Genomic DNA, 24116 nt, shown 5'->3' on the forward strand with positions numbered 1-24116 from the left:
GAATCAGTCCTGTTACCATGTGCCAGTGCAGAGCAGCTACCTGAACTCTACTCCCACAGAGGTTGATTATCTTGTTAATAATTTTACATCTTTACTATGTACAACTCTGAAAAAGACCACTTCCAATCAGAAGTCCTTGACTCTCTGGTATAACTTTCAGACGCACACATTGAAGCAGATAATTTGGAAGCTGGAGAGAAAATGGCATCTAATTTAGAAGATCATAATTTAGCCTGGAAAAATACAACACATTACAATTCACCACTGAAGGAAACAAGAACAACCCTTGGTTTGTCTTCAGCACTGTAGCCAGGCTGACAAAAAGTCAGAGCTCTGTTGAGCCAAACTTTCCATTAACCTTAACTAGTAATGCCATCATGAATTTCTTCACAAATAAAATTTGAACAGTTGGAGAAAAAAAATGGTTGCATGGTTGTTGGCCAGCTCCCTTGGTGGTCCAGGGTAGCTCGGACTTTTTGAGAACCTGGGGCCACGGCTTATACCAGGGTGGCCTCTGGTCCTCTGTGACTCTTGCCCTTTGGTTGTAGGCACTCCATCTGGGGCCTCCCTCCTGTTGGGATGGACGTGCAGGTGTTGCAGAGATGTGTGGCCTCTGGTCTTAGGTACTCTTGGGGGCTGCGGATGGAATGGATCTCCTGGATCTACCTCTGTCTGCCTCTGACTCCTGGGGGCTGTTATTGCAGCTTCCCACCCTTATTTTCAAGTACATTTCATGACAGAGACACAGACATTCACAGTCTCTTTCTCACAAACCACAAGACATCTGTGCATTTTCATATTTTTGTGTTCCAGGTGCTATATGTTTTTTCCAGTTGGTGATCCAGTGTGCATTTCTATTTGTACTGTATCCTTAGTTTGACCTCCTTCCTTTTTTTTCTCCTGCCTGTCCTGCCTTAGGATTTGTCATACTATAAAAGATATAGATCATTTAAGGAAAATGTGTTTGGCACAACAGTGCCTTCAGATCATAATTCTGATTGCAAAACCTTCTAGACAGGACAGGATTTTTGTTTTAAAAAAAAGAGTTTCAGTCAGGTTTCAGAGCTCATCACAGCACAGAAACAGCTTTAGTGAAGGTTAAAAATGATCTTCTTATGGCCTCTGACAGTGGACTCCTCTCTGTGCTGTCCTGCTATACCTCAGTACAGCATTCAATACTGTTCAATATATAATAATTTATTACAGCTTGCTTCCCTTGTGCAGTATCATTAGAAAGCACAGAGTACATTTTCACTGCTATGCAGCTTTATCTATCCAAAAAGCCAGATACCACACATCAATTTGTTAAACTGCCTGTCTTAATCTAAATGTCTTAAAGACATAAAGACCTGGATGACCTCTAATTTTCTGCTTCTAAATTCAGGTCAAACTGAGGTTATTGTACTCAACCCAAAATTTTAGATGTATGGTATCTAATCAGATGCTTACTCTCTGGATGGGGTTAGGATATGTTCTTCAATGATCACGTTAAAGAAACACGTAGGCCTGCTTTCCTACATGTTTCTTTAACGTGTAGAATGCAATATCTCTAAAATTGGAAATATCCTGTCTCAGAGTGATGCTGAAAACTAGTTCATGCATTTATTACTTCCAGGCTGGACGACTGTAATTCATTATTATCAGGAAGTCCTAAAAACTCCCTGAAAAGCCTTCAGCTAATCCAAAATGCTGCAGCAGGAGTCCTGACAGGGACTAGAAAGAGAGCAGATTTCTCCTGTATTGGCTTCCCTTCATTGGCTTCCTGTTAAATCCAGAATTCAAAATCCTGCTCCTCACATACAAGGTCTTAAATAATCAGGCCCCATCTTATCTTAATGACCTCATAATACCATATCACACTAATGGACTGCTTTGCTCTCAGGCTGCTGGCTTTCTTGTAGTTACAAGAGTAATTAAAAGTATAATGTGGTGGGATGGATGTGGATGGATATGTGTGTCTGTGCAGTTTCTGTGTGTGGGTCTGTGTGTGCATGTGGCTAGGAATGGGCCTTGATCCTCAGGGACATTGTTATTAGGGGTGGGGGATTCCCTTCCTGCTGCTCCTCACTGGTTGCCACAGACCTACCCACTTCCTCGGGATTTGAGCGCTTGGTGACTCCGGGGTACCTGACTGGGCGTTTTGGCGTGGTTGGTCGGCTCCCTTGGAGATGTGGTCTGGGGTAGCTTGAGAGCCTCTTTATCATATGGTGGAGCACAGCTGGGTTTTGGGTGGTTCTCGAACATCTCGGGGACTGTGGCTCCATCTGAGGCTCGTGTTGGGGTGGCCGGCCTCCAGCAGGGTTGACTGTCCAGTGCCTCTGGTCTGACACCCCCATCCGAGCTGTTGGAGCTTGTTCCGGGACCTCCCTCTTCTCTTGGCTGGGGTGGATGCATGGTTGTCATCGGGCTGTGTGGCCAGGTCTCTTAGGTGCCGTGAACAGTCAGGATCTCCTGGGTCTTTCCCTGTCTGCTTCTGGCTCTAGGGGCATGGCATTATTGCAGCCGCTCATCCTCAATTTTCAAGTACGTTCAATGACAAACACTTATACACAGGCACTCACATTGCCTGTCTCTCTCTCTCTCTCTCTCTCTCTCTCTCTCTCTCTCTCTCTCTCTCTCTCTCTCTCTCTCTCTCTCTCTCTCACACACACACACACAGAGGAAAATTGCATATTTGTTTGTTTGTGTTTTTGTGGTGTGTATCGTTTGTGTGTGCTTTGTTACAGAATCTATTCACTTCATCCTCAACCCCCCCCCCCCTTTCTATTTTTCTGCTTTCTTCACTTATCTTTCACTAGTCTGGCCTTTACCCCTGTCTCGTCCTGCATAACAACATCTGCAAGACAGTCATATGAATAGTAAAATAAAGTAAACCAATAAAACAAAAACATTAGACTACATAGATTCTATGGTGCTTCCCTTGGGAAAGCAAATATGGTTAGCACAACAAAGTATTCAGAACATAATTCTGCTTGCCACAACTGCTGGACAGGACAGGTTAAAAAAAAAAAAAAAAAAAAAAAGAAACTACAATGGGAGGCAGGGCCTTCAGCTTGCAGGCCCCTCTGTGGAACCAGCTCTGAGTCTGGATTTGGGAGACAGACCCCCACTCTACTTTTTTGATTAGGCTTAAAATTTTCCTTTTTGACAATGCACACAAAGCAAATCGTTGCGGCTGGATTAACACTGTATTAGGTCAAGGCTGCTAGGAGGTTCCCATGATGCATGAAGAAGAGTGTTTCTTCTTCACTCACTATGTGTTTATACACCACTCTGCATTTAATCATTGGTTATTATTAATCTCTGGCTCTCCTCTACAGTATGTCTTTGTTCTGTCTTCCTTCCCTCACACCTAACTAACTGGTCAGGGCAGATGGTCGCCCCTCCCTGAGTCTTCTTCCTGTTGAAAGGGAGGTTTTCTTTCCACTGTTCCCAAAGCACTTGCTTATAGGGGGTCATATGATTGTTGAGATTTTCTCTGTTTTGTCTATATTATTGTAGAATCTTTACCTTACAATAAAAAGTGCCTTGAGGCAATTGTTGTTGTGGTTTTACGCTATATAAATGAATTCAATATATAAACAATTTTAATGACAGTGACATTGCTGACAAATCTGTAGAAACTATATACTGACTTGCAAAATCTCAAATGATTTTTTGTAATCCACTACACCAAGTTCTGAAACTGTTTGAGAGTAGAGGTGATGTTATTTTCAGTATAAATAAATAGTACATTCAAAATCAACCCAAGACCCAAAAAGATATGAGCCCCCCAGAACAAAGCAAAACAATATTTTTTTATGTTTTGTACGGTGTCTTGTATATGAAATGAAGTATCAAATAAAAACATTTCACTGAAGACGTGTTGAAGCTTTGACATATTGTTGAACATCCCATAATTTAAACCTGAAAAATAATGTTAGGCCAAACAAGGACATAGAGTCTTTCCCAGAGTTATTTTAAGGAGACTTGCAAATTACATATTTGTTGAGGAAAAATCTATTCTACTCAACCAATGTGGAAGTTAAATGGGAGACACAGATTCATTTGATTGATGTTCCCGATCTTTTTTTTAACTCTTTTTACTCAGACATTCTAATGTAGAACACTAACTGTAACTGATACAATATTTCTATAGCATTATGTCTGTACCCTGTGGAACAGGAGCAGGTGGCGGTGGAGAGGAATCACCAGTGGGTAATGGCAGGCTGGAGGTGCTTTCCTTCTCTGTAACAAATGCAAGTTTTCAATAGTGAATGTACACAGAGACTATGGGTAAGCTAACTGTGACAACCACTGTAATAGTTTATCAAATACATTGGAGAATCAAACAGATACATGCTTGTTTTTAAAAAGTGCTTTGTTTCTCATGTCAGGCAGAGAAAGACAATATGAAAGTGGATTAAAGATAGGCTTACATCCCTTGTTGCTTCCACACAGTGGGCAGGCAGAGCAAGAGATGATGGGCAGCTACTCAACTCTGTCATTGGATGAGAGAGAGGAATGTCAATGTTTATGATGTGTGTGCACTGTTGCAGGCATTTGGCTGTTTGTGTGCACTGTTTGCCATCCACATTTGTAGTAACACAAAGAAGAGAGAGAACCGATTAAAAAACAGTACGTATATGAGATGAACAGAAAGGAAAAACAATGTGTGTAAATAGAGGAAGAAAGCAGGTGGGTGAAAGCTGTGAAGTCAAATTGACTACTCACTTTTTTAATAGCCCCAAATGAAGCAAGGCACATGCTTTATGTCACAGGTGTCGAACTCCAGGCCTCGAGGGCCGGTGTCCTGCAGGTTTTAGATGTGTCCTAATCCAACACAGCTGATTTAAATGGCTAAAAGACCTCCTCAACATGTTTTAAGTTCTCCAGAGGCCTGGAAATGAACTAATCATGTGATTCAGGTGTGTTGACCCAGGGTGAGATATAAAGCCTGCAGGACACCAGCCCTTGAGGCCTGGAGTTTGACACCCCTGCTTTATGTGTACATGCTTTTGCACCACATTTATCCATCAGTCCAGCAGTATCACTGATCTTTAAAAACCTCATGACACTGTATTAAGATCCAATTTTCTGCATACGAGCGGTATCTTTAGAATGGCTTTTTATCACCATGTTCTGACTGAGGCCTCCAATATAAACAGACATGGCCGGGATTGTACAGCACTTTGTTTATTCATAGTGGATCAGTGTCGTCTGGAACTCATTCAAGCCCACATATGTTTTTCAGGACAATACAGTGAGTTATACAGTATCTCACAAAAGTAAGTACATTTTTGTAAATATTTTGTTATGTCTTTTCATGGGACAACATTGAAGATTTGGCACTTTGATACAATGTAAAGTACTCAGTGTGCAGATTCTATAACAGTGTAAATTTGCTGTCCCCCTAAATAACTCAGCGCACCATTAATGTCTAAACCGCTGGCAACAAAAGTGAGTACACCCTTAAGTGAAAATGTCCAAATTGTGCCCAATTAGCCATTTTTCCTTCCTGGTGTCATGTGACTCGTTAGTTTTACAAGGTCTCAGGTTTGAATGATGAACAGGTGTGTTGAATTTGGTGTTGTTGCTCTCACACTCTCTCATACTGGTCATACTGGAAGTTTAACATGGCACATCATGGCAAAGAATTCTCTGAGGATCTGAAAAAAGGACTGATACTCTATACAAAGATGGCCTAGGCTATAAGAAGATTACCAACACCCTGAAACTGAACTGGAGCACGGTGGCCAAGACCATACAGCAGTTAAACAGGAGAGGTTCCACTCAGAACAAACCTCGCCATGGTCGGCCAAAGAAACTGAGTGCACATGCTCAGCCTTATATCCAGAGGTTATCTTTTAAAAATAGATGTATGATTGCTGCCAGCATTGCTGCAGAGGTTGAAGGCGTGGAGGGTCAGCCTTTCAGTGCTCAGACCATACGCCGCACATCACATGCCTGTCATCCCAGGAGGACGCCTCTTCTAAGGATAATGCACAAGAAAGCCCACAAACAGTTTTCTGAAGACAAGCAGACTAAGGACATGGATCACCTGTGGTCTGATGAGACCAAGATAAACTTATCTCAGATGGTGTCAAGGATGTGTGGCAGCAACCAGGTGAGGAGTACAAAGACAAGTGTGTCTTGTCTACAGTCGAGCGTGGTGGTGGGATGTCATTGTTTGGGGCTGCATGAGTGCTGCTGGCACTGGGGAGCTACAATTAATGGAGGTAACCATGCCATTAATACACAGTACATGCCACCATGTACTGTGACATACTGAAGCAGAGCATGAACCCCTCCCTTCAGACACCGGGCCACAGGACAGTATTCCAACATGATAACAATCCAAACACACCTCCAGAAAGACCAGTGCCTTGATAAATAAACTCAGGGTAAAGGTACGTGACTGGGCAAGCATGTCTCCAGACTTAAACCCCATTGAGCATCTGTGGGTGATCCTCAAATGGAAGGTGAAGGAGCAAAAGGTCTCTAACATCCACCAGCTCCATGATGTCATCATGGAGGAGTGGAAGAGGAGTGGCACCCTGTGAAGCTCTGGTGAGCTCCATGGCCACAGGGTTAAGGCAGTGTTGGAAAATAATGGTGGCCACACAAGATATAGACACTTTGGGCACAGTTTAGACATTTTCACTTAGGGGTGTACTCACTTTTGTTGCCAGTGGTTTAGATATTAATGGCTCTCTGTTATGTTATTTAGAGGGGACAGCAAATTTACACTGTTATACAAGCTGTACACTGACTACTTTAAATTGTATCAAAGTGTCATATCTTTAATGTTGTCCCATGAGAACATATAACAAAATATTTACAAAAATGTGAGGGGTGTACTCACTTTTGTGAGATACTGTATAGATTTCCACGTGTCTTACTAAAATACCTGGATTAACTGGACTAAATTTAAAATACATCTTTATCTTAACGTGGACTAGACTTCTGTCTATTTCCCTGCTTTCATAAATGGTCACATAAATATTGGTTGACTGATAAAAGTCGACAAAGATCTTCACCATGTCAGAATGATATTGACTGTACTTAAACAGAGGTAGACTGTACGGACTGATGTTGATGACATGAAGATGATGGTGTGGTGAAGGTTGCTCACTTGCCTGTCTTCTTGGGGATTCTCCATTCCTGCATTTCTTCCCTTAATCTATCCATTTCTTTCTCCAGCTCACAATATCGCATCTCTGCTTCATGAAATGGTCTGTAGGATAAAGTAAACTCTGTTCAGTGTCTTATTCTAAAAATGAATTTTAATATGTTGCAGTTACGTCATAGTTAGGGTTTCAAAGTTGATCTGCAGTCAAAACCCTAAATTTTAGCATTGTAAAAAAAATACCTCATACTATTTAACGAACCTTTAAAACCTGTCTGTACTTGACAATGCTACCTACAATTCAGTTTTGAGATCCCTTCCCTGGCGCGTCAATCCCCACTTACATCTTGCGTCAGGTGACCTCAATGGGTACATATTAGGGTGAGGCAAGCTCTCACAATGGTTTCACCCAAAGCCTCTGCTGACAATGACCCACGGCTTTTATCACACCTTGGCTCATGTGATGAGTCACATGATTAATATGACCCTCTTAAAGGATAACACCGACTGGGGATTAAATACCTGGGATGCTCCACCATTTGATTTTAGAACTGAAGAAGCTTCTCGGATGAGAGGTGAAATGTCTTCAAAAAAATTAAACAAGTCTAGTTGCTTTCTTTCCAAGCTCCTTAGAAAACCATGACCTTGCTAACTGAGAACCTATGGAAGCAGAGTCTGGGGAGAAGGGGGACAACTTGCCCATCACTGGGGTTTAGGTCACTATGTGGTTAAGCAACTGCACAGTAACAGAAAGGCTCCTGGAAACTTTTCATGTTGTAGGACTGTCTGACACATCTCCACAACATTGCATGGAGGTCTGGGACAGTGCCTCTGGACTGGCAGACTGGAGTGGTTCCCCTGTTTTAGGAGAGGGACAGGAAGGTGTGCTCCAACTATACAGGATCACACTGCTCAACCTCCTTGGGAAAGTCTATGCCAGGATACTGGAAAGAAGAGTCTCTCCATTAGTCAAACCCCAAATTGAGGAGGAACAATGCAATTTTCATACTCGCTGTGGAATACTGGACCAGCACTTTATACTCTCGAGGTTATTCATGGGAGTTTGGCCAACCAGTCTACATAATGGATTGTATTTATATAGCGCTTTTCAAGGCACCTAAAGCGCTTTACAATGCCACTATTCATTCACTCTCGCATTCACACACTGGAGGCAGCTACAGTTGTAGCCACAGCTGCCCTGGGGCAGACTGACAGAAGCGAGGCTGCCATATCGCGCCATCGGCCCCTCTGGCCAACACCAGTAGGCAGTAGGGTAAAGTGTCTTGCCCAAGGACACAACGACCAGGACAGAGAGCCCAGGGATTGAACCGGCAACCTTCCGGTTACAGATGCGCTTCTCAACCCCCAGCGTCATGGTCGCCCCTACATGTGTTTTGTGGACATTATACCAATCCCTTTGAATATCCTGCGGGGAGTGCTTTGCGGGTATTGGGTGTGTGGCCAGTTGTTATTCAGTCCCTGTAGCGAGAGCTTGGTTTGTATTGCAGGCAGTAAGTCAGGCTCATTCCCTGTGGGTGTTGGACTCTGCCAGGGCTGCCCTTTGTCACCAATTCTGAGCCTAGTTTTTATAGATAAAAGGTGGTTCTGTTGGGTTCATCAGGTGGTGGCCTCCAGCTCGCACTGGAGTTTGTCAATGACAAACAGCAAACAGCAAACACCATACGAGGCTGAAACTATAGACACAGTGACCTCTCTTCCCCTGAGCTTCAGATCTTTGGACTAAGTTGTCTCTTTCAAAAAATAACTCAAAACTAATCTTTTTATACTTGCATTTAATAAAGTTTTTTTTTAATGTATGGTATTTTCTTGTGAAGCATTTTGTGATCTTTGTCTTGAAAGGTGATATACAAATAAAATTTTACTTACTTGCTTGCTTTATCATTAACAGTATAACTGAGAAAACAATAAGAATTTCGCAATATAGCGCACTACAATTTTTTTTCTTCTGAATGTCTTTTTGTTATCTTGTATCCAGTTTTGTTTTTTGGTTGTTTTTTTTTCTTTACCTTAGTTGGGAGCTTATTTACATTATCTTCAATTGCTGAGATTCTCGTTTCAACCTGCATGATTCTTTCCTGATCAAGTCTTCTGGAACTGGAAAACTTGCCAATCCCAGGGCTGATCAACTTAGAGTTCAAGTAAACCTACTTGATCTGCTTTACAGTTCATGGAAGTTATTTATGGCCTAATGAAGGAATAAATGTCTAATACTAATACTCTAATACAAGTGGTCAGGTGTTAAATGTCACAGTCAATATGTATTTCAGAACAGATTTCAGAAGTCCAGTGGTGGTAAATAGTGCTGGATTGATTTTGTTACCACATTTCATAGTCACCATTATCCGTATGTAATATCTCAGCACATAAATTAACATGCATTGATAACAATTAGCCAGATGTCCATGATGTTAATGGCCTTTTGACCTCAAAAAGGAAATGCAAAATACACTGCAGCTTTTTCATATTGAAATATTTCCTTCAAGGACCAAACCATTTCCATATTAAATTTTTCTGAAAAAACTTAAGATTTAACATCCAATGAAGTGTAATAAATAAAGCCTACTGTAAATTGAGAAGAGATAGGAATTATATTCAGATTATGTAGATGGACTGCAGATGAGATTATATTAGCTGATACCTCTGCAAGTCTTCATCAAGTCCTGATATCGCCTCCTCCACTGTGGTGGTGTGGGTGGATGCAGCAGCATCTTGGTCTAAAGTAAGTGGAAGCTCAAACAGTGGAGGCAGATTGTCTGGTAGATTGTCTGTAACTTTCCATAGCTGACTCTGAATTTAAAGCACATGCAGATCATCAGTGGGATAAAAAGGAAAGTCCACTATGATAATTACATGATCATAGGTGTCTTTAAATGGAAGCTCTGAGGTGTATGCAGTTTCTAGAGTGAGATCGACTTACCAGTTTTTCGAGTCCATACAGATTCTCACATTCCCTAAGCTGGGTGTGGTTTATCTGCATCATGATATCTTGACTGCGGTCAACAGCACCTGTCTGACTATAAAATATAGACAAAATAAAGAAGTATATTATAAGAAAAGTAATTTATTCCCTACAACAACTTTACCATGGGGATACTACACCCTGTATATAGGGACCTAGGGACTTCTGAAGATCCCCAAAGAAGGCGCCCTTTCAGAGCCAAACTTGGCAATATAAACTCACCCACCTAGAATCCTGCCAGACTTGCCACCATCTTAGTTCTGCTTATGGGGAACACACCCTATCACACCAAAAACTTCACGGTCTTCACCAACAAGGTCTGCAAACTTACACTGACTTTAAAAGAAAACATAGTGTCCTGTGATATGGTCTCACTTTTCACTTGTATACTTACATCCAAGGCAGTGGAGACTGTCAAAAAACAACAACAGCAAGACAGTTCCTTTCGCAACAGAACCAATGCCATGTGCCATGGGTTCCCCAGTCTCACCCATTGTAGCCAAACTTTACATGGAGGAAGTGTAAAGTAAACCACTTTGCTACCTCTTAAGGATAGTACCTAAGAGGTAGGTGACCCACTCTACTACCTGAGCTACAGCCACTGGTAGGTATGATGTATTTGTGAATGACACCTAAAGAGTAAAATACTTCAACAATTGTTGAACTAAGGTGGTGGCTTAGTTCAACAATTGTTGGTGGCTTATGACACCAGCTGTCAACTGCCTATAATGAAGTCTTTTAATCCCCACTCACACCTTGCTACAGGTGACCTCAACAGGTCACATGTTAGGATTGGACACGGTCTCACGGTTTCTTTTTCTTGTTTTTGTTTTTTGTTGTTGTTGTTGTTGCTTTTTTCCCAGAAACACCTGGTGCATTAGCTCTGCGTTGTTTTTCACACCTTGATTAACACGATTAATAGTGGGTCAACCACCACATCCAAAGGGGACAGACCCCTACTGTGGTTTTAATAGCTCATTCAAACCTTTGGCTTTAGAACTTAGGAAGCCTGAGGGGATAAGGGTAAGGACATAAATCAACTGGTAAATAGAGAGCTTCGCTTAAACGCTCTCCTTTAGAGATAGGGCGAGGAGTTCAGCCAACTGGGAGGGGCTCAGAGTAGAGGAGCTACAACTTCACATGGAAAGGAGCCAGTTCAGGTGGTTTGGGCATTTGATTAAACTGCCTCCTTGGTGAGGTCTTCTGGGAGGAGGCCGGGGGCAGACCCAGGACACACTGGAGAGATTACATCTCTCGACTGGCCTGGGAACTCCTTGGTTTTTCCGTAGAGGAGGTGGTTGGGGAGAGGGAGGTCTGGGCTTCTCTGCTTAGGCTGCTGCCCCTGCGACCCAGCCCCAGATAAGTGGAAGAAGTTTGATGTGAAAGGTAGTTATGGTAAGTTAGCTGAACTACATAAGTTAAACTTGAGTTCACCTGGTAGCAGTGTAAGAGTATCCAACAAAAGCCAAGTGTACTCCTGTTGGAGCTCTGTCCATTACATCAGATAGTGTCTCCTGCAAAACATAACAGATTTCAAATTTTTCATGCAAACAACCACCAACTGCTCTTATTTTTTCAGAAGCTACACACATTTCCCATGTTGACCACACTGGCAGCTTTATAGGATTAGGTTGGTTTATTTATTAATGTTATATGCTGGCTATGAAAGTTAACCAAATATGTTTATATGAGACTTATGCCAGTGTATGGCACACACAAATACTAAATGAAAATTCTTTTAAGTTACCATTTCACTAAGACAGTCGTCGAGGATGTCAAAGTTTGATGTGTCAGTTGGATTAGAGACTTCAGGCAGGAAAGGTGCAGGGACTTTATGCAGGGAACTCCAGTCCAGTCCACTGAAAAACTGATGATTCCTAAATTCACTGGAGCCTTTCCTTCCAAGACGGACTTCCCTGTCACAGATCAGTTCATTGATGAAGGAACGAGCCTCCTTTGAAATCTCAGGGCCAGAAGAAGGAAACTCAAAATACTCCTAAGGGTTATCAAAAAAGGTAACAATTGAAGAAAGTTGTTAACTTTGTTGTTTTTTCTAGCAACATTATTTTGAGTGCTTTGATGCTGTTAAAAACTATGCTGTTAAAAATTATGATCCTGGCCTTGTTTTTCTGAGCATTCCATAAATTCTTGGTTTGTTTATGTGGCAGAGTGTGGTTTGTGGCTAGGGATGGGTATCGTTTAGGTTTTATCCGATACCGGTGCCAAATCTGTACTTTTGAAACGGTGCCGGTGCTCAAACGGTGCTCAAACCGGTGCTTAAAGAATGGAGAACACAAAATTGGTCCAAAAACCTCTCATGTTCAGCTGTTTTTTGTAAAAATATAACAATGTTAGCCTTTTCTGCAGCTATGGGGCATATATGGTATCACTCTTGGCTGGAAGCAGTGCTTAAACAATGGAAAAAACACAAACTTTGTCCTAAACCTCTCATGTTTAACTGTTTTCCACTTTTTTTTTGGTCATTTTAGCCTTTTTGGCCAGGGTGAAGGGAGTATCTGCCATCAAACAAGAGGACAGCCGCATGTAGCTATGATGGTGTTTGCTAGTTCACCTTACATGCATTAATGTAATAACGTGGTTAGCCTACTCAACGTAAATTAGCTACTCACGCAGAGAAGAACGGCTGCTGCTGCCACCATCATCCGTCATCATTTCTGCTACACTGGCAGGGCTAGGGGCCAGGACTCTCCTCTTCGTGTTTTTGGGGGATGTTGCATAACAGGCAACCCACCCGCAGTAGATGTGCTCGGTGTGAGGTCTCGCAGCAAGCTATCAAATACGGCGCATTTCTGGGCTTTTAAAAAAACTGCTATGCGTCGCCAGGTGTTTCATCGGATTTGAGGTGTTACCTCCTTTGACAGTATCACAGTATCAGCTTAAAGCACTTGTTGCTGCTGAGTTTGCATATTTTGCTGTGAAGTACAGCCAGACTTTTGACCGCTTTGCCTTGGACATTTTTAATCTGTAGCTCTGCTCTAACAGAACGTACGTACCTGGCCCCGCCTACTATCCTCGGAAACGTAAAATGATTGGCTAGAATCTAAAGTGTATCACAGCTCAGGAAAAAAAAGCACCGAAAAAAAGCACCGAAATGTGCGCTGCTTTTCGGTCTGGTTACTACCGTTTATGTCAGAACCGGTGCCATCATGGCACCGGACACCGGTACCCATCCCTATTTGTGGCTCAGCTGCACTGGGTTCAGGGTGTGGTGTCAGGGGAGCCCAGGCAGAGGATCTTAGCCTGCCCACAGCAGCCAGGAGCAGGTTAGTGGATGTCCACTGGGCAGTAGTGGACCGCTTGGGCGTCACGCCAGAGGACTATTGCTGGCGTTTCCAAGAGGGGACGTTTCTTCTCTTGGACTTTTTGGATTTCAGCAGCTATTCAATAAACTGCTTGCCATAAGTTAAACCCAGTTTGCCTCCCCAGGTCTGCATTTGGGTCCTCACTTCTCGTCTTCCATCTTATGACAAACTTTTACACAAATATAAAAGTATACAGAACCTATAGCTATACACTTGTTATTATATTTATATACAGTTACTTCAGAAAGTATCCATATTCATTTAACTTTTGTAGATTGTGTTTTAGATTTAATTTAAAGCCCAATTGTGCTCAATTCCACACTTATCCAGTCCCTCTGTCAAAGTGTCAGTAAACAAGCATATAGTTAGGGCTGGACCAGGTGACCCTGAATCCTCCCTTAGTTATGCTGCAATAGACATAGGCTGCCGGGGATTCCCATGATGCATTGAGTTTTTCCTTTCCAGTCACCTTTCTCACTCACTATTTAATAGACCTCTCTGCATTGAATCATTTCTGTTATTAATCTCTGTCTCTCTTCCACAGCATGTCTTTTATCCTGTCTTCCTTCTCTCACCCCCAACCGGTCGCAGCAGATGGCCGCCCCTCCCTGAGCCTGGTTCTGCCGGAGGTTTCTTCCTGTTAAAAGGGAGTTTTTCCTTCCCACTGTCGCCAAAGTGCTTGCTCATAGGGGGTCATATGATTGTTGGGTTTTTCTCTGTATCTATGAAGCGCTATATAAATAAAATTGAATTGAATTGAATTGAAAACTTCAAATTGCCTTTGCTTGGCAGAAAACGCATTGCATGAATAGACTAAGGTGGTCAGTTTGAATAGAAACTATTATGTAATGGCCAGTTAATATACATTTAACATGAAACAAAATAATAATTGTGTTTATGAAGCTTAGAACAACTATGACCTCATTCCTTTATCAGAAATCACATGAAGGTTATTATGAACTTGATAAGTCAACCAAAGGTTTTTAAACCACCTATACATCATGGTACTATAACCCTTGAAAAAAATGTACTTTAAGTTTCTCCACTGACTTATGAAAAACAAAACTGAAACAAACAGACAATCCAGACTAGCAGTGCTTATTTCTGTTTACACTGCATCATAGATATTAAACTGGTGCCATTATGCTATACACACTAGGTTGTATAAACAAATGAATAAAAACAGATTTAAACATTTGGAAATATTTAGTTACAATTTTTGTTTCAGTCCGGAGAATTACACTCAGATACTGTCTTCTTTAAAAACCTTTTTGGTCTGGATAAAGTGATAAAGGCCCATTTGGTCCATTATAATTGTTGAATTATGTGCCAAAATTGCATTTTGTTATTTTGTTTGTTTTACCAGCACACAGACGGATCATTAAAAATACTTGCAACAGAAGTGAATGGAAATCTGCCATCGCTATTAAAATGTGTGCAGAAATTTTATTATACTCCAAATTTTCATTTTGGCATTTATATGACATTAAAGCTACTTGTATGTACCTGAAAGTGAATGATCTTGGCATATGTTTCAGAGATGGACTCTGCATAGAAAGGTGTGGTCCCCAGCAACATCTCATAAGCACAAATGCCCAGAGCCCACCAGTCACACTCAGGACCATAACCTCCACCTCCCTCAACTGCTCTTAAGATCTCTGGAGACAAATAGTCTGGGGTCCCGACTGCTAAAGACGAGTGCACCTGCAAAGAAAAGAAGATAGATTTAAAAAAAAAAATAGAAATAACTAAAAGCCATGACCTGCTTCAAGGAAATACTAGAATGTAGCAAAATCATCGCTGCGTGTTTTTAGTCCTGTCTTAAAAATGAACAAATAAGGAAGCTCCATGACAAGTAAACTGAGTTTTTGTTGTTGTTGTTTGTTTGTTTTTGTTTTTTTAATTACAGCCGAGGAGGTCAGATGCGCCCTCCCTCTGAAAGCAGTCTTGTCACAGACAAACAGAAGAAAATGGTATTGAGTTGAAAAGGAACACAATTTGTCCCGTACTTCAGCTAGAATGAAAAAAAGACTCAAAGCTGGAGTTATTAAGTGTCTTTACGCTGCGCAGCTGCCTCTTCTTCTCTCATTCTCTCTCCTTCCCTCTCCTGTTGCTACTTCAATCGTGAAACTGATCAATGATCAGCTGATTGGCTTTTCTCTCTTGTTTGTTTATCGCCCACTTTGCACCAGAAAGAGAAAACCAGCGGATGTCGCGCTAAACAACAGCAGCAGATTTAAGCTCGATGAGCTGTTGTTAGAATTGATTTAATATTACTTTCTAGTATCAGCTGATGTTTGCTGGGTCTAGCAAAGTTTTTCCAGGGGGGGCAGGTAGGGCATTAACAGGGATTGGGGGGCACAAAGAAATACTTTTCTTTCTTATTCTCATTTAAAATGTCTAGCTTTTAATAAATAATTATCTGACTCTTACAGCCAGAGTGGTCATAATGTAAAATGTATAGAAAACATACATATATACCAACAAGACAGTGTGCATCACTGTCACAACACCATTTGTGTTCATTCAAAGGCTTCATGGCTTTTCCTATAATACCTGGTGGGCTGGTCTCTAGTCAAAATGCCCGGGCCGATTTTTTTGTCCCAGTCCAGCCCTGTCCGGGTCAAGGGATGTGCAGACCTTCCTCTCTCCAGGTATTCCATGACATATTGTAATCTTTACTGTAAAACTAGACTGTTGCTATGAGTTAGTTTAAGAATGTAACTGAGAATGTATGAGAGCACTACTTTTAGGAGACAGTGTTGCTTTTTATGCACATCTTTTTTTGTGAAAACTAATGTCTGTCTGTCTGTCCGTTGTTACTTGCACACAATGAACTCTCACCATCCCATCATCAAGTAGCCTCAGACAGGAACCAAAGTCTCCCAGTCTAATATGCCCATCAGCTGTCAACAGGATGTTGTCAGGTTTGATGTCTCTGTGTAAGAAAACAGGTAAATAGGGCTATTTAACCTCTAAATGTCAGATTTCATTAACAAAAAAAGTCATTATGATCAAATGATTATAGTTTGTTTATGTTAGTCAGTTTTAGGAAAGAGCTAATATTAATATTTGAACCTCATATCTCTGATACATATATTTTAGATAATGTTTCTCTGCAAACTCGGTACACAGCAAATTCAAAAGTGTTAAATGTTTTGGTGTTAATAGTCTTCTTGCAAAAGTAGAGTTAATTTTACTCTAAGCAGAGTCACATTCTTTTAATGTAACTCTGAGGTGTAAAATGATAGTAGTTAAAATCAAGTGTTAAAAATGAGTGTTTCTCTGTCAAATCTGGAGGTGTTACAATGGAAACATTAACTCTTGACCTCTTAACTCTGAACTCCTACAGGGGCTATGACACCAACAGAGTAAATTCACAGACTCCGCCCCCAGCACGGCTCCAATCGAAGCTGAAGTGAAGCCGTTTCAGAACATTTTGCTCTACATATTTGAGTTGTTTGCCATGCTTGGTAAGTCATTTTTCAAAGATTGTTTCAATTATTATTATGAGCTTTTACTTCTGTGGCTCTTTGGAGTTGAGACAAAGCTGTGTGAAAGGCATTAGCCATGTTGCTCGCTGATAGCATAATATTCTGTTTTAGCTAGCTGAAAGGTATTGTTTGCGGGCAAATACCACAGCCTTGAAAAAAGCTTGCATGTGAATTTTCAGTCAAACTTTTGGTCAAATACACCTAAAACAATGTCTAGAATGTGAAATGTTGGTATAATGGTGCTACTTGAAGCCTGAAAACGATCGCCCATAAAAAAAAAAACGAGCAAACAGCAGTAGCTGACGTCCTGACTGGGTTCTACGTTAGCATAGATCCCTCCAGAGTTTTGTGCACACGGTTTAGGTAAAAATTAAAAAGGTTGAGGTTTTACATTTAGTTCAGTATTACCTGTTGCCTGTGTCCTTGTCTTTTGGGAAAATACTTTACGCAAGTAATGGCTCAAAGAGGATTCTTTTTTTTTTTACTGTGCTGCAATTGTTTACTGGATTATTTGTGCCATTAATTAGTGTCAACTAATTTTTATTCGATCTCCGCACAGGATATGCTTGTGAAGATGGAATATGGGGGAGAGCAGAAGTGCGTTGAAGTTCCACAAAGGGATGAATGAAGGACATGCATATTGTATTGAAGAAATAAGTGATGAGATGCTGTTATTTGCATTTACCATGTCAGACCTTTTGATAAACACAATTCTAATGAAAGTGAGAACATGTATACTGTTACATCTTTCAGAAAATGTTTTGAAATTGTGGTGCACAGTTCAGAATAAATGTTTTTCAAAAACCATTGCATCTTTTTAGTAAATGTTTATTTCCAAAAGAAATTTCTAGAAGTTCAGAACAGTAAAATTCCCGCTTTTTAGAATGAATTAGAAGATAACTCTTACGTAGTTAAACTAAAATACTCTTTGAGAGTTAATATATAAACTCTTAACACCAAGTGTTAAATTATCAACTCCAGACAGATTTGGTGTTTAACACTAAATCAGAGTTAACGTACCAACTCTCCAAAAAGAGTTAAATTAACACTCTGGTGTGGACCCATATAGACACTTTAATAGTGTTGAAATCAAATCCGACAGTGTTAATTTGGACATGCTGGATTTGCTGTGTATGACTGTAGCCCTAAATAAGAAAAAAAAAGTAAAAAATCAATAAGCAGTCTACCTGTGCACATAACCCAGTCTATGGACTGAGTCAATGGCCATAACCATCTCTGCCAAGTAGAACTGAGCCATGTCCTCAGGGATCCGATCCTCAAATTTACTGAGGAGAGTCAGCAGGTCTCCACCTACATAATAATCCATCACCAGGTACTGAGTGAGAAGGGATTGGAAGGGTGTGAAAATTAGTAATCGGATTCAAGTTAAATATAAAATGCTAAAATGTAGACAACACATTTGTAAAACATATTTATCTGATTGACCATGTATAAACATACCAGGTAGTTATCATCTTGAAAGGCATAGTGCAACTCTGTGATCCAGCGTCTGTCACCCCTTAACAAAACTTCCCTCTCTTCTTGGTAACATGCTGTCTGTGTAAAGCATGAAGAGAACTCGATGCCAGACAAATGAAAAGCAGCAGGCAGAAAAATATAATGCTGAATTATCAATAACAAAAACCTTATAGATTTAAAGTTTGAGTCCCCATTATGTTGTCATAACCCTATTCTTAGTGTTGTGAATGTGAGGTTATCTGTGCTTGTGTACCTCTCCTCGCCTCAGCATGTCCCACTTATTCATAATCTTCAGAGCATACACTTGTTGTGTGTTTCGCATCTTTGCCACTGCGACCTGTGGTAGTGACAAGACCAAAAGCAGCACAATAACCACTTAAACGATTGGATGCACAAAACGAGAAGACTGTCATAATTGGTGATTTGTCTAAAACTGTCAAGGCTCGGCTGTGTGGCAGGCAGGAGGAGGACCCAAAATGCAGAACTCACACACACGGGGATGAACTCAAAAGGCAGCTTTATTGCCGAAGAGGCAGAACATAGGAAATACAAAACTAAACTGGGAAAAGTAAACTAACACTCGGAGAGAGAGAGACACAGGGAAATCCACGCAGCATGAGGGACGACGTCACGCTGAACAGAGGGAGACGCAGACAGAAATACACAGAGGGTTAACGAGGGAAGTGGGAACACACGGGGAACACAGGTGACACTGATAATCATAACGAGACAGGGCGGGGTGAACTGAACACTGACGGGAGAGGTGAAACAGGAAGTACAGAGGTTCAGACAGGAGGAGAGAGAGCACGAGTAGAACACCAACGTAACAGGCAGGGGAGACACGGAATAAACACGAAAGGGGACGAGGGCTCATAAATACATAGAGGGCACACAGGGGGAAGAGAGAGCACGGGGAGAACTTAGACATAATGGGCAGGGGAAGCATGGAATAAAACATAAGGAGAGACGAGGGCTCACAGATACACAGAGGGGCACACAGGGGGTAAGAGCCATGAAGGGAGAACACTTAGGGAACAACACAACAGGGCAACTCAGAAAACATGGCCTAAGCAAGGAACAAAATACAAACATACAAGGAAACTAAGAACACTGGGCCAACATGGCCCAGAACCATGACAGTACCCCCCCCTCAAGGGCTGGCTCCAGACAGCCCAAACACAGAAAAACAAAACCAAACAGAAAACAACCCAGGGCGGGCGGCGGGGGCCCAGGACAGAGGGCTCGGAACAGAAAACAAAAGAAGAGCACAGCAGACACCGGAGCCCAAGAAAATAACCCAAACACAGAGCAGTTCAGGGGGCCGACCATGCGGAAGGCAACGGCGGAGACGTGGAAACAGTTCAGGAGGCCGGCCGTGCGCAAGGCAACGGCGGCGACGTGGAAACAGTTCAGGAGGCCGGCCGTGCGCAAGGCAACGGCGGCGGCGAAGGAGACGACGGAGCAGTTCAGGAGGCCGACCGCGCGGGAGGCGGCGCCGAAGGAGACGACGGAGCAGTTCAGGGGGCCGGCCGCGCGGGAGGCGACGGCGACGATGACAGCGCTGGTCCGGGGGCCGACCGCGCGGAAGGCGACGGCGGCGACGTGGACGCAGTTCGGGGGGCCGGCCGTGCGGAAGGCGACGGCGGCCACTCAGGCGAAGGCGGTCCGGGGGCCGGCCGTGCGGAAGGCGACGGCGGCCACTCAGGCGAAGGCGGTCCGGGGGCCGGCCGTGCGGAAGGCGACGGCGGCGGCACTCCAGTGTCAGGCGTACTGGCCGAGGCCCGGTGGGCACAGGACCAGTCGAGACGGGACCAGTCAAGGCGGGACCAGGCGAAGCACAGGCTGAGGCTGCAGCAGACGAAGGCTCTGAGGAGGCTGCAGCAGACGAAGGCTCTGAGGAGGCTGCAGCAGACGAAGGCTCTGAGGAGGCTGGGCCAGACGAAGGCTCTGAGGAGGCTGGGCCAGGCGATGACGAAGCGGTCGCAGATGGCGGCTGGACAGGCTCCTCGGGCCCTCCAGCTGATGCGGCGTGAGGCTGGACAGGCTCCTCGGACCCTCCAGCGGAGACAGGAGGCTGAACGGGCCCCTCGGACCCTCCAGCGGAGACAGGAGGCTGAACGGGCCCCTCGGACCCTCCAGCGGAGACAGGGAGGTGCTGGCCGGGCTCACTGGAACCCCCAGCGGCCGAGGTAGATGGCGGCGTGGGAGCCACGGAGTCCTGGATGAGCTCATCCGAGCTTCCAGCAGGAGCTGATGTAGAGCCAGAGAGGTTTGGGACCCCTGGCTGAATGTTAAGCCGAACAGAAGACCGTATTGCTATCGGGGACTGGGCCAATGGTTCAGGTGCGAGCTGAGCTACTGGAGAGGCGGATGAGAGTGGGAGCTGAGCTACTGATGGTGGTGAAGTAGATAACTGCACGGGGGACTGAACTGAGGGCGTCTGCACTGGCACAGGGGACTGAACTGATGTCTGTTGTAACGGAGGTGGTGAGAGTGGAGTAGGCAGTGGAGTAGATGACTTCACAGGAGAATGAACCAGAGGTGAGTGCACAGGAGATTGAGCTAGAGGTGGTAGTGGTAGTTGAGGGGAAAGTGGAGCTGGTGATTGAGTGGATGACTGTGCTAAGGGATGCTGCACTGGGGACACTGGAGACTGCACTGGGGACACTGGAGACTGCACTGGGGACACTGGAGACTGCAGTGATGGTTGTAGTGGAGGTGTAACGGGTGAAGGAGTGGCTGAAGTGGCTGTGGGTCGGGCGGCTAGTGGCTCAGCTACAGGGTATAGTAACGGCAGGGCTATGGGTTGAATGACTGACTGAGTAGCAGCCTGAGTGGCTGGGTGTAGTGACGGTTGTGGTGGAAGAAAAACAGGTGGTAGTGTGGATGATGGAGCTAAGGGCGACTGAGTGGCAGACCGAACTGATGACTGAAGCGATGGTAGAGGTGAAAATGGAGCTTGTGGTGGAGTTAATGGCTGAGCTAGCGGGGACACAGGAGACTGAACTGAGGGTGGCTGCGAGGGAGCTAACTGAACTGAGGGTGGCTGCGAGGGAGCTAACTGAACTGAGGGTGGCTGCGAGGGAGCTAACTGAACTGAGGGTGGCGGCGAGGGAGCTAACTGAACTGAGGGTGGCGGCGAGGGAGCTAACTGAACTGAGGGTGGCGGCGAGGGAGCTAACGGAGCTGTGAAGGGCGGCGGCAAGGGAGCTAACGGAGCTGTGAAGGGCGGCGAGGGAGCTAACGGAGCTGTGAAGGGCGGCGAGGGAGCTAACGGAGCTGTGAAGGGCGGCGAGGGAGCTAACGGAGCTGTGAAGGGCGGCGAGGGAGCTAACGGAGCTGTGAAGGGCGGCGAGGGAGCTAACGGAGCTGTGAAGGGCTGCGCAGGCGATAAGCAGCTCGCATTGACTTCCGCCACACAAAACACAGCCCCTGAATGAACAGTCATAATGTCTGGAAAAGACACAGAGTTCTCACTCACCACAGCAGGTGAATTAGAAGGCCGAATGTCCGGCTGTGGGGTGGCGCGTCGGCGGCGTGAATGCCGTTTTCTTCGGGAAGCCGGAGGTGCGGTGATGGAGGAAACCGGCAACGACGGAGAGATCGCGGCCGGCTCCTCATCCTCCGACCACATTGCTGCGAGAAAAGCAGCGGGTGAGTGACAGTCAGAGTGGAGGGTGGATGGAGAGGAGTCCAGTGGCAGCAGCGTGGAAACGTTTCCCGATTGTGGCGGTCGCTGTTGCGGTATGACGAGCTCGCGGATTTGTACTGTCTCCTTGGCTTTCTGCAGATTGGACAGTAGGCCCGAAAATCCTGAGAGCTCGTGGAGATGGGGATTCCCTTTGAGAATAGCCTCGATGGCGTTTATCCCAATGGACATGGTTTTAATGTCCGAGGCGTGGGAAACTCGCTCCCACAGGCCGAAGATGCGGGCCAAATCGCTTTCCCGGGAGGAGCCTGCTGGGTCCATGTCTGGTGACGTCGTACTGTCAAGGCTCGGCTGTGTGGCAGGCAGGAGGAGGACCCAAAATGCAGAACTCACACACACGGGGATGAACTCAAAAGGCAGCTTTATTGCCGAAGAGGCAGAACATAGGAAATACAAAACTAAACTGGGAAAAGTAAACTAACACTCGGAGAGAGAGAGACACAGGGAAATCCACGCAGCATGAGGGACGACGTCACGCTGAACAGAGGGAGACGCAGACAGAAATACACAGAGGGTTAACGAGGGAAGTGGGAACACACGGGGAACACAGGTGACACTGATAATCATAACGAGACAGGGCGGGGTGAACTGAACACTGACGGGAGAGGTGAAACAGGAAGTACAGAGGTTCAGACAGGAGGAGAGAGAGCACGAGTAGAACACCAACGTAACAGGCAGGGGAGACACGGAATAAACACGAAAGGGGACGAGGGCTCATAAATACATAGAGGGCACACAGGGGGAAGAGAGAGCACGGGGAGAACTTAGACATAATGGGCAGGGGAAGCATGGAATAAAACATAAGGAGAGACGAGGGCTCACAGATACACAGAGGGGCACACAGGGGGTAAGAGCCATGAAGGGAGAACACTTAGGGAACAACACAACAGGGCAACTCAGAAAACATGGCCTAAGCAAGGAACAAAATACAAACATACAAGGAAACTAAGAACACTGGGCCAACATGGCCCAGAACCATGACAAAAACATTCTAACAGTGAGAGATGGTCGTGTTCTGTATCGAATTATGTACAAATGAAACATTGCTTATTGGAATATTTGAATGTTTTGACAAACACTCATTCACCTGCCAAATATCAGAATACTTCTCAGTATAATAGCTCAAAGCATTGCTTTGGGGAACTTTTTTTTGTTCTTTTGGTTGCTCTTTTTCAATTCAGTTTGTTCAACTGAGTTCTATTTATATAGTGTCAAATCACAACAACAGTGTTGCCTCAAAGCATTTTATACTCTAAGGTAAAGACCCTGCAATTATACAGAGAAAACAGAGAAAACCCCAACAATCTGATGACCCCCTAGGGGCAAGCACTTTGGCAACAGTGTGAAGGAAGCCAGACTCAAGGAGGGGTAGTCATCTGCTGCAACCAGTTGGAGGTGAGGGGAGTAAGACAGTAAGAGAGCCTGATGATTAATAATAACTACCTGCAGAGTGTTGTATAAACACATAGTGAGTAAAAAGAGATGAATGAAGAATTCTCAGTGCATCGTGGAAAGCCCCCAGTGGCCCAAGCCTATTGTAGAATTAATTAAGGGAGGAGTCAGGGTGACCTAATCTAGCCCTCAAAAAGGAACATCTTAAGCCTAATCTTAAAAGTAGAGAGGGCATTTGTCTCCCAAATCCAAGATGGTTTCACAGAAGAGGGGCTTGAAAGCTAAAAGCTCTGTTTGCAATTCTGCTTTTAAATATCCCAGGAACAGAATCAGAATCAGAGAGACTTTATTTATCCCCAAAGGAACTCCAAGTAAGCCAGCAGTCTGAGAGTTAAGTGCTCCTTTGGGGTGATATGGTACTATGAGGTCTTTAAGATAAGATGGGGTCTGATTATTCAACACTTTGTATGTGTGGAAAAGGTTTTTAAATGTGATTCTGGATTTAACGGGGAGCCAATGAAGAAAAGCCAGGATTAGCAAGATCTGCTCTCTTTCTAGTCCCTGTCAGTACTCTCCATGCATGTAATGAATTACAATTGTTCAGCCTACAAGTAAAAAATGCACGACCTAG

General features: G+C 44.0%; 1 protein-coding gene across 1 annotated transcript in view; it reads right to left on the reverse strand.

Annotated features, from left to right (window-relative positions):
- Window positions 1-24116, reverse strand: part of dmpk (DM1 protein kinase) — a 93182-nt gene that overhangs the window by 2287 nt on the left and 66779 nt on the right. Inside the window, exons 3-14 of the mRNA XM_085364212.1 lie at window positions 18638-18721; window positions 18367-18462; window positions 18093-18241; window positions 16256-16349; window positions 14918-15115; window positions 11836-12084; window positions 11523-11602; window positions 10047-10143; window positions 9768-9916; window positions 7119-7216; window positions 4419-4480; window positions 4153-4227 (exon numbers count right to left, since the gene is read on the reverse strand). Of these exons, the coding sequence (XP_085220338.1) occupies window positions 4153-4227; window positions 4419-4480; window positions 7119-7216; window positions 9768-9916; window positions 10047-10143; window positions 11523-11602; window positions 11836-12084; window positions 14918-15115; window positions 16256-16349; window positions 18093-18241; window positions 18367-18462; window positions 18638-18721 (1431 nt within the window). The remainder of the gene's footprint in view (window positions 1-4152; window positions 4228-4418; window positions 4481-7118; window positions 7217-9767; window positions 9917-10046; window positions 10144-11522; window positions 11603-11835; window positions 12085-14917; window positions 15116-16255; window positions 16350-18092; window positions 18242-18366; window positions 18463-18637; window positions 18722-24116) is intronic.

This window comes from Diplotaxodon limnothrissa, linkage group LG10, assembly GCF_057381915.1.
Source record: "Diplotaxodon limnothrissa isolate DT_005_m linkage group LG10, D_limnothrissa_male_GT1.1, whole genome shotgun sequence".
NCBI lineage: Eukaryota > Metazoa > Chordata > Actinopteri > Cichliformes > Cichlidae > Diplotaxodon > Diplotaxodon limnothrissa.